Source organism: Corvus kubaryi, unplaced genomic scaffold (assembly GCF_017639235.1).
Source record: "Corvus kubaryi isolate FWS band 111438036 unplaced genomic scaffold, C.kubaryi_AGA036_p1.0 51007, whole genome shotgun sequence".
Lineage (NCBI taxonomy): Eukaryota > Metazoa > Chordata > Aves > Passeriformes > Corvidae > Corvus > Corvus kubaryi.
In genome coordinates, this window is record NW_024581375.1 from 14,757 (window position 1) to 25,978 (window position 11,222).

At 49.4% G+C, this 11,222-nt stretch overlaps 1 protein-coding gene across 1 annotated transcript; it reads right to left on the reverse strand.

Moving 5' to 3' along the window:
• Positions 1-1,698: 1,698 nt before the first annotated feature.
• Positions 1,699-10,956, reverse strand: LOC121672352 (syntaxin-8-like; the record flags this gene model as incomplete). The annotated part of the gene is made up of 4 exons (XM_042044974.1): positions 10,799-10,956; positions 9,158-9,268; positions 3,130-3,254; positions 1,699-1,791 (listed from the first exon to the last, which is right to left on the reverse strand). Coding segments are annotated over exons 1-4 (472 nt in total), but the record flags the coding sequence as incomplete, so codon positions are not given.
• Between the last annotated feature and the right edge of the window lie 266 nt (positions 10,957-11,222).

Below are 11,222 nucleotides of genomic sequence, written 5' to 3' on the forward strand. Positions count from 1 at the left end.
CTCCTGATGACACTTCCTACACGGCTGGCAGGTTTGCTGCTCGTGGCTGTGGGACACGACGAGCAGAGCTCGGGCTCTGAGCAGTTTCCTCAGGATCTCAGGATCAGCACAGACAGTCCTCACCACTTCCTACTCCAAGCACTTGGGAAAGTTTCCCTCTTTTGAGAAAGAGCTGCCTGTAGCTCAAAGAAGAGCTCCCATGAAAACACAGGAATTTTGCTCAAGGGTTTTGTAACTGTCTGTAAGACAAACACCACCAGAATTATTTGCATTATTTGTAAAAAGGAGGGTTAAACACATTCCATCTCACAGATGTTTCGAGGCCTCATTGCTAGAGAAAGGCTGGCAGAAATGCAATGGCACAAAACACAGAACCTTCAGGGTCCCAAGAACATAAGGATTTGGGGAAACCATCCCCAACCCCCAACAGAGAAATGGGACACAGATCGTGTATTTTCCTGAGGAGAAACCAAAGTTTCACAGAGAATCCATAAACATGCTCATGCTTCCCACCTGTTTCCTATTTAGAGCAAAAAAAAAGCAATTAATGTGACTTTTTAAGCAACAATTAATAAAGAAACCTATGAGATGAGACCCCTAATTGAAAATGTCTTTCCTCACATGAGGCAGAGGATCAGAACATGACAGGAGCACTGAGCAGTCTCTCCCAGCTGCACAAACTGTTCCTTAACAACCTTAAAATTAATAAACAAAGACATATTCTAGGCATTTCTGATCCCTCCTGGATTTAGCCATGGCAAACAGGAGAAATCCATCCTCTTGCTTCACTCTGCTTCAGAACAGAGCTCCCAGGCAGCACCTCACAGCAGTGACTGTGAATTTGGAAACTCCTGACTCTGAGCAGACTCACAGGGAGATACAAAGGGGAAATGCCATCCCAGGAAGAAGCAGATTTCAGGGTTAGCATTTATTAGCAAGGAACAGGGAGGGCACTGCCCTCCTCAGCGGGGAAGCACAAGCCAAGGATAAAGCACAGGGGTGCAGCCTTTGTGAGAGGGAGAAGCTGGCAGGGCCCTCACTGAACTGTCAGCAGTTGGAAGGAATGGAAAAGTCAGGAGCACGGGAGGATCTGCTCTCCCAGGGCCAGCTCATGTGCACAGCTCAGCGGGCAACAAAGAGGATTTACCCGGAGAGCAATCCCACCACTCGGACACTGGCTCCTCTGAAAGGAAACAGGTACTCCTGCTTCAGTGCTGCACTTAATCTGATCTACATTCACTGCCACGAACCCTCCCAAACCCAATCATTCGGAGCAAACAATGCAGTGCTTCCCCTTTAATCGCTGGCTCAAGACTTTCACTCAGTTCATCAGGAAAGACACAGAATGAGAATGCTCAAGTGAAGCCCTGCACCGCATAAAAACTGTCACAAAACAGAAAAACGCAGAAGATCGAGTACAAAATTAATTTTGTGCTTTGGACCAGCAATCACCAATCTCTTTGTTCAAAAGTCAGGCTTGGGGAAGCACCCCAAGGGTTACACATTGTACCCAGCCCACAGGGAACAGAGAGAGGCACAGCAAAATCAGGAGATGAATGGGCACAATCTGCAGTGGTTGCTTGAACATAAACCTTTCCTGTCAGCTGCTTGCTCTGTGGGCAGGAAGAGCAGTTGTGTGAGGAGAGAAAAAAATCAATCCCAGCCTTACATAAAAGTGAGGCAAAATCTTGTCCTTACCGTTCTGCTCATCCAGCTCATTCCCAATTTCCTGCCCCATTTGTTTTTGCCGGGATATGATTGAAGAAAGAGCATCGAGTCCAGCATCTTGTTCTGCACCAGGAAAATATATTAAATTACTTTGAGAAGTTGCTGCTATGCCAGGCTACATAAAATAGGTAGAAGTGAAGAACAAAAATCTACTCTGTGCTTAAAGGGCTAAAATGTATTAAGAAAAACACATGAACACAACATGAAAATTAATCCTTATGGCAACAGTACTCTTGAAATAATGTGAATGATGGGTAAATAATTTCTCTGCTCTGGCTGGGACATTTTGCTGAGGATCCAAAAAAAAACAAAATCCAAGAATTTAACATTCAGCTGTTACTCAATCATAAATGCAGGGGATTTTCTGGCATACACAGTGAGCTCCTGATTAGCCTTTTTAAATTTTCCAAGCAACTTTTAACATGAATAAAAGAAAACAGGTGATGCAAACACCAAAGAATTCAGAGAGACTTTTAAAGCTGCAAGAGGATGCAGAGCTTGGGGGAGAGCTGAGGGAGAGGGGACGGGGGCAGTGGAAGTGTGATGTGCTCCCACACTCTGCAGAGCTCCTGTGTGAAGAACCACATCCCCCGTGCCCTGCAGGCACCAGGGAGCCCCTCAGCCAAAATGTGCAGCTCTCCCTGCCCAAAGCTGCCAGGGAGTGGCAAGAGAGGAGCTGCAGGAGGGTCAGTGCCCAGGGCACAGCAGTGATGCTGCTCAAACAGGATGGCCAGGACCCCCTTCCCCTCAATGGCCCTCCAGCATCTCTTTCACCTCAGTTTAATTACCTATAATGTAATTAAAAACGCAGCTGAGGTTCCTCCTGGACCATCCAGACAGAGCTCAGGCCGCTCTCCTGAGCTGTACACAAGTTGCTGTACACTCATGCAGAGTGAAGCAGGTCTTATCTGGAGACTGATTTCATTCCACCACTTCCAATATTTTAATTGCCTGGAAATGACCTCATTAACCACCTGACATCCTCAGGCTGAGGTTTCCCAACACTTCCAAAGTCAGAGATTCCTTATGGGTGCTGAGGGCCAAAATCTAAAGACCCTTTTTGGATGAGTTAATTCTTACCTCGTTCCAATTCATTTAATGCACCCAGCACCACCCCTGCACCCAGTGCAGTTATGGGATCACACAGCACACCAAAACCATGAATATGGGCAAAATCAGGACTTCCAAAATTCAATTTAAGAAGTTGCATCCAGTTTAGAGCATTGCAAGCACAATGCTGCTCCTGCAAAAACAGAAAGCAGAAAGCTCCAGCTGCCTGGAGCTGTTGTGTTTGACATCTGTAAATAAAAAAACTTCAGCCCAGGTTGGTGTATTGAGGTTCAAATAAAGGCTCCTCTCAGGTCCCAGCAATGCTCCAAACAACCAGAAAGGCTCCTGTACCTTCGATGATCCTTCTCTGCTGCTGCCTGAGCTCATCAAAGCCGAGTCCTCTGGTCTCCTCCGATTCCTCCAAGAGCCAGGGGTTGGTGACGCCTCGTTTGACCCCTCCTGCCATGAGGCTGGATCTGAAAACAGCTTCAGTGAGTGATGCCCAACACCAAGCCCCTGGCAGACAGCAGCACCCAGGGCTGAGCACTCCGTGGGGCTCTGTGCAACCCCAGGAGAAACCAGCCAAGAACAACCCCCGGTAACAAATCCATCTCACGGGCTGGCCGTGGTAAGGGAGGAGAGAACTCATTTCACAGGGAACAGTTAGGCTACAGAGTGAAATACACCCCACAGATTGTGTAACATATCCATATAAAATGTTTGTGCGCAGAACACACAACATTCCTGGGAATGCACATTATGCCTGTATTTGCTACATGATCAGAACACAAGCTTATAAAAACACTGCTACAGCCTCAAACAGTGAAAGGATCCCCTTGTTAACAGAGATGCAAATCAGATGAGACCTTTAATTCCCTGCAATCCTGACCAAACCTAACCAGGAACATTTCTGAATTTCAAAAGCTGTAGGTGGACACAGCTCCCCCCCTGCATTTCCTAGTCTGGCATCAACCTGAACGAGAAGCCAGGAACACACACACTTTCAAATGAAAGAGTAATTAAATAATGGGGTTTCTTTTCAAAGAGTTATGACTTGAGATTGTTCACGTTACAGACACTTCCCTGGTGACCACAGAAAACAAGTTTTCCATGTCCAGGGCACATAAATCCAACCAGTAAAATGAAACCCCACTTAAATATTTCCTCAATACCAGATTTCTGGTTTCTGCCTTTCAGCTCTTCACTGGTTTTTCCTACAAGACAAACCTCATGTCTGACTGAGAGTCCTCTGAACCCAGAATTGCAGCTCAGGTTCAGGGGGAGTCATGGTAAGGTTGGTTCCCCCAGAGATGTTCCCAAGCTGGAGCTTTTGCTTTCTGCTTTGCTTTTTCTAAACTCTGTATTTCTTTCCTATTTCACCTTTTCCCTGCTCTTTCCCAAAGCACTTCCCCAAACAGAAGAACTGAGAGGACTCTAGAATCTCTTAAATTCTCGATGTTTTTTAATTACACCAAGACCCAAATTTGCATGTTGCAGTGGTTTTGGTGTTTTTAATCGAGTTTTCAATCGAGCTGTTCTCCAGGAGATGCTCTGATGCTGCCCAGTGCCCACATCTGCTGGGCATCCCTCTGTGGCCAAAGCCCCGGGGCAGGAGGTCACTCTGCACAAGGACAGCGGGGCCAGGAGGGGTCAGGGCCCTGCTGACGCTGAAGGGTGTCCAGGCACAGCCCCGAGCTCGGGCCGGAGCTCCGGCAGGAATTCTGGGGAGCTGGGGACATCTCCTGGCCGCGGGATGGAGCAGCACGGCCGGAAAATCCCCGCACAGAGAGCTCTGCAGCTCCTCCTCTCCCCGGACACTGGGACACGGCCACTGGACTCCAGCTCAAGAATGAAAAATAGAAAAAAAAAACCCACTTTTTTTTGCTAAAAGTGGCTAAAAAGCACTTTTTATACATCTCAACATGTCCCTTAACCACGCCAGTGATGCTGAACACCAGAGCAGAGCCAGCCCTGCTGTGCCACGACCAGCTGGGTGTCAAGGGCAACACCAGAGAGGAGCTGGGATTCTGCTGCATTCCAGCCCTGCACCTCCATTAAATTTCCATGTATTTATCGAGGCTGGCAATTGGGCTTGATTGGACAAACTGACACACACCTGGAATGAAGTTTTACACATTACCCAGCCTTCCTCCCTGCTCTGGGGCATTAAACATGCTCTTTTATCTCCCAGTCTCACAACTGGCACCAGGTTTGTGAACACGACAGAAGCACTACGCTGCTCAAGATGGAAAAACCCTTGCAGTTCACCCAATTCAGTTCAATTAGAAGGACACAAAATCCAGGGTAACAACACCTGACAAAGTTGTTTAACTAAAGCAAAGGGAACATAAAGCTCTCTGCTTGCTAAAAAGAGCACAGCTATTTCTGCCTGTTAAAAAACAGCCAAGGCAAGCAAATTTGAAATAATCTGCGGCTCTGTCTCTCTCCATCCCCCCAGTGCTCTGCCCTGCTCTTGTAGGCTGGGTCATGACAAGTGGTCTGCTCGTTACAATAATCTTTGTGACATGTTTGGTAACTACCTTCCCACACAAGGCAGCACAACTTCCTCCTTCCTCTGATCCTGCCCTGCCTCGCCTCGGTGGTGTGAAGATTAAAGCTTATCCAATTAGCCACCCACTGCCTCCGCCAGGTTAATCAGGCAAATCTTGGAAGCCGTCACAGAGCACTGGAGTGTGGGGATAGCTTTTGATTATAGGAGCAGATTTAACTAATTACAAGGCTCAGCAATGCGCCCAAGTATAAAAGGTGATGGGGTTTAAAATCAGGGAGCTATGTCACTGCCTAACAAGGGAGGGCTTATCTTATTGTTTCACTGATAATTCTTATAACACCTCCCAAGTAACTTAGATTACTCAAGCAGCACTTACTTTAGGCCAAGGCCACACATCGAGGCTTAGGGCTTTAGAAGACTGATCAGCAAGACTGAGTCTTAAACAAACCTGGGTCATATGACAGCTGGGTGGATGATCACTTGAACATTCCCTTAACTACAGTGGGGCTCTTTGAAGCCCCAGCCTGGCTTCACAGGTCACTCTCCACAGGGGTGAGGAAGGATTGGGGCATTCTCTCACTTACAGTGCTCACACTGTATTTTTAGGAAGCTCCAAGCTAATAAATAAAACAAATATAATTTTACCATACAAAATAAAAGCGCTCTCTATCCCTCCAAAAACCCATGAGAGGCCATAAGAGCACAGGCACTTCCCAATCCCCTCCAGGTACCATCCCAGGTGGAGATTTCCCCACGAGAAGTGCTCCTGATGGGAAGCCTCCAGCACTCCCTGCAGCTGGCAGAGGACTTGCAGCCCCACCAGCACAAGAACTGCTGTTCCCACATTCCAGGAAATTCCATGTTGCTCTGGACACCATTTCCCTGTGGCTGGGTTCACTGGTCCCACTGCTTCAAGGACTGGAAGCTGCACATGCTGCCTGAGGAGAGTGTTGGACAATCCTGACCACGCTGGTTCATGACCACACAGCCAAAGGCACATTAATCCTGGAAAACCCCAGCCCATCCCTAGATCTGATCCTGGGACTCAGCTCTCAGGTGTTCTCCTGGATGGACAATTCCCTCTTCTCCCACCCTTCCCATTGCCTCCCAGAGCTGAGGCCAATCCCATCCCAGCTCAGGACACTGCAGCTGCAGCCAGGAGGCTCCAGCAGGAACTGGGAGGGAGGAAGGACACCAGGAAGGAGGTTTACAGGCACCTAAACAACCATTGTTGATCTTATTTCCTAAAGAGAATTTGCCCCCCACAAACAACAGCCAGATTCCCAAAAGCATTTGACACCTGATGGCTCACGGATTGAAGGGGGCACTCGTGGATTGAAGCCTGGTTGGCACTGGGCAAAATTCCTGTTTGGATCGAGGCTGAAATACTTTACATCTGACAGAAAAGTGTTCAACCACGAAAAATTGTGACCCACACTGAAGAGAAAAAAGAATATGGACTCTTAAATGTACCTGGGGTAGCTCTCACTGAAGGTGCTTTGTGTCTCACAGATACCAGAAGCTGTTTCTATTTTTGAGGAATTCCAAGAGAAATCAAGGAAGGCCAGTTAATTTATTGATTCTCTGGTGACGGATACGGACCTCTCCAGCCTGAGACCTGGTCAGACAGGAGCAGGAACATTCCCATTCCTCTGCCTCCATGAATGTTTAAATACTCTAAAAGTTTGACATGTGATATCCAGAAAGTCAGCATTCCTGGCTGCTTTTCCACCCCTGCCTTTGGAATGGAGTGGAACCCTGGGAATCCTGCCCCATTAACGGCCCTCACAACCCGCACAGATCTCTCCCAAGGAGAAAAGGGGGCAGAAGATGCTGAAATTGTGATTAAAACCCAATTAAAGGAAATTTGACTGGCCCTGCTCACGGGGAGTCACGCAAACAGCACAACCTTTCCCTGGAAAATTCCAGCGGCATCTTAATTAAGGCCGGAAGGGGCCGGAAGGGGCAGGAATGCCGTCCCCAAGCCACGGAGCGTCCTGCCCGCAGTTGTCACTTGGGATCAACCCTGAGAGCATTAAACCACAGCCCTGCGCCCCAGAAACGGCTTCAGAGCAGCTTTCAAAGGAGGTGAAACTCACTGAGTGGTGACCAAACGTAAACCAGATTAATTCCAGGGAAACCCTCCCAGTCCCAGGCCCTGGGACAATAAATTTGTGATCAGTGGTGCAGGAAGGTTAATGAAAGGAAGGGCTGCTGCAAGAACAGGACCTGGCCGACGTGGGCTGTCACATCAGGGCTGGATTAGATATGGAAAAGCAGCACAAACCAGGGAAGTGTCACTGCTCAGCTTCATCAAACTCCAGGCGCCGATTTTTCTAATGCAGGAAAAGCTGAGTGTCAGCTCCAGGCACATTCCAGGGTGGGCTCTGCCACCTCCGGAATCCCAAAGCTGGGCCAGGACTCTGCAAGGATTCCAGAGGGACCCCGAGCTGGGAATGGCAGCTGAGCCCTACAGACCCTGGGGGCTCCGGGCCTGAGACCAGCCCCTGTCAAGCTCCTGCCGAGATCCCTCCAAGCTCCCTCCAAGCTCCCTCCAAGGTCCCTCCAAGCTCCCTCCAAGCTCCCTCCAAGCTCCCTCCAAGTCCCCTCCAAGGTCCCTCCAAGCCCCTTCCCTACAGACCCACAGAGCCCAGGCTCAGGCAAGAGAGGGAAGTTGGATTCACTGGCACAAGATTCAGGCCCTGAGCTGTCTCTGCCTGCACCCCTGAAAACCAGACCCACACGGACAATAGGGAAGGGGTGGGAGTTCACCAGACAGAATATTTGGCATAGTTTTATCCGTTTTTAATAACAGAGGTTAAAAGAGAACTACAAAACACCAAGCCTTGCAACACTAGCAAATAAATACTCTCTGATGTTATCTTCTGCTGGAAAATGCTGGATTCCCTGATCATTTCTAATGGGGCTTGAAATTATCAGGGGATTTTGATATTTTCCTCCTGTTTGCCTCGACACCTTCTGGCTGGGGCAGCCCAAAGCTGAATCCCTGAAGCAGCACCTTGCCAGCACTGCCCTGCCACAGCAGGGATGGCCACAGAGGCCACAGCAGGGATGGCCACAGAGGCCACGCCAGCTCAGGGACTGCTCAGAGCAGGCGACACACAAGAGTCCCATGTCACAGTCCCATAGACATTTCACCCACTCACTGTTTTACACATTTTGGGTGACTCAGGGATAGATTTAAGAGCCAACACAACAACTGGATGTGCACCGAGCTCTGGAGAATCCAAACCTAGAGCAACTGTTTGGGTTCGACCACAGTCTGGAGGTTTATCACCTGCAGCAGGTGCTGCCCTGATGTCTGGTTATGTAAAGGTGACTGAAAAAATCACAACCACATGTCACAGACTGGGCTGGGTTGGAAGGGACCTTAAAGATCATTTCACTCCACCCCTGCCATGGCAGGGACACCTCCCACTGTCCCAGGCTGCTCCCAGCCCCAATGTCCAGCCTAGCCTTGGGCACTGCCAGGGATCCAGGGGCAGCCCCAGCTGCTCTGGGCAACAAGGGCAGCAGAGGCTTTGGGTGTAACAAACACCCCAGAGAACAGAAGCACTGAACCCAACCCCTGCACCTCCTCCCTGGAGAGACCCTCACCAAGCACAACCACACAGGGAAGGCAGGGAACTGCACCAGCTGAACTCTGAGTACCACCAGAACCAGTGCCTGTGCCCAACAGGCACCACCCACAGAGAGCTGCCAGGAATGACTGTCCCTGACAGAAACACAGCATTTCTAGGCAAATGAAACTCCCTTTGCCACCTGCAGGGGCAAATGAGCTCAGGTATTACCTCAGACACACCCAAAGCTCAGATCCCATTGGGCTTTGAGGGGACAGTGCCATACCTGGTCATGTCTGGCTCCGGGCCTTCGCTCCTGTAGGATGCCTCGAGCTGTTTGTGCCGTGTGAGGAGGTCGTCCACCAAATTCTGCCTCCTGTCTCCCTCCAGCTGCGTGCTGATGGCTCTGGGTTAAGGACCAAACTCAAAAAGCTTTCATTTCATTACATAAAATAATACCTGTTACACATTCTTAAAATAAATCAGACTTCCTGATCACCAAAATGAACAATTTTAACTCCAAAAAAAGGCTCTAGGAGGATTGGTCATATTTTTCTGGATGAAATCTGCTGTTATTTTAACTGTGTTTCTGCTCTTTACATATTTCAAACAAAAGGTTTCATACAGTGGCCACAGAATGATCTTTATGTCATCACCTCAAAGTAATGAGAGAACTGGAAGGACATTTACTGCCAAATTAGCACTAAGAAGAGCATTTCCCCCTGCAAAATCCAACCAAAGTCATTCTTTGTTTATTTGCTGGCCTCCAACACTGACAGTGTAACAGTACTGCACAGGTTAAGCTCAGGAAAGGATGAGATTTCTTACAAGAGCTCCAAATTACACCAACAGGGCAGGGCCAAACAGAACAGAGCCTTTAAAATCAGCGGGGTATTTCTCATCTCCCTTCACTGGAGGCTCCTCGCACAGACCAGGGGAGCAGCTCCCAGCCAGTGGTCAGACAAAAACCAGAATTTTCCTTTGAGCATCTGTTTCCACTTGCAGTTCATGAGCAGAGCACCCCAACAGCCACTGGTGAGCAGAGGAACAAGAGCTGTGGCTTCCACAGGAGACCTGGGAGTGCTTTTTTACATTAACCTTAGTGACATCCTGAAGGGCCTCTAACTCTGCCCCAAGTACTGCTGAGTGGGTTCAGCAGTGCCTGAGCCGGTCTGTGTGTGCTTTCTGCCCCAGCAGCAGCACTGGCCTGCTCAAGCACCCACTGGGCAGGGAGTTCCAGCCCTGGCCATAGGCACAGAACCCATGGCCAGGGCTCAGGAGGGATTTCTGCTGTGCTAGGCTGAAATGAAACATTCCTCCCTCAAACCAGATTGCTCCTGGATACCCTCAGGGAGATGGACATACCTGTGACTCCTTAACCAGCCTCTCCCAGCATATCCAAGCCAAGCCATGGGGTAACACTCCTAGCAGAGAATCTGTGATTTTCTTCCCAAGGTGTATTTTGCAGCACTTTGACATCAATCTGAAGCTGCAGCCCTGTTGTTTTCAAGTCAGCCAAAGTCAGGATACCCCAGCCCTGCCCACGGCCTGAACAAAGCTTCCTCCTTCCTTTTAGCAAGAGAAACTGTCACCTGGCCAGCTCAGCGCTGGACAAGTGACCTTGCTCACACCCCAGCAGCTCAGGCAGCTCAGAGGTGGCTCGGCCATTTCGTTAAGCTCCTCTCAGACCAGGCTGCTAAGGACGGTGACCCAGAGGTGACCAGAGCCAGGCTCCCTCCCACCGCCCCAGGGGTGCCCAGCCCTTCCTGCACTGCAGCTGCCGTGAAAACAACAACAGAGAAAGTTCAGGTGACAACGTCTGCAAAGGGCATCAGGGGAAAGCCCAGAGTGCGTGGCAGAGGAATGAGGGCACGTTTTGCACCGTGCCCGGAGCGCAGAGGGGCAGGGGTGCTGCTCACACGGATACATCTGGCGCACTGCCACCGCCCGCAGCAGCAGCTCCCGCAGCTCCTCGATCTTCTCCCTGAGACTCTGCAGCGAGGATCTGATGGCCACATTGACCTGCGGGGACACAGAGATGGTCGCTGTTCTGGCCTGTTGTATTTGCATGACATTTCATCCCACTTCATGGCAATGTATTTAACTCTTACTGCACAGGTGTGAAGGGCTCCACTGCAGCCCCGGAGCTGCTCAGAGCCAGAAGTCGCTTCAGGCTGCTTACAAAACAATGGAAGAGTTTCACAAGCACAGTTCTGAGGCATTAAAGCTGTTGAATATGGAAAGCTGTCTTTCAAGTCTTTATAAACACACTTCTTTATATGGGCAAAACATTTCAGCACATTTTAATATTTTCCAGATAATTTTCCAGCTCTCTCCTCTGATGTTTAATA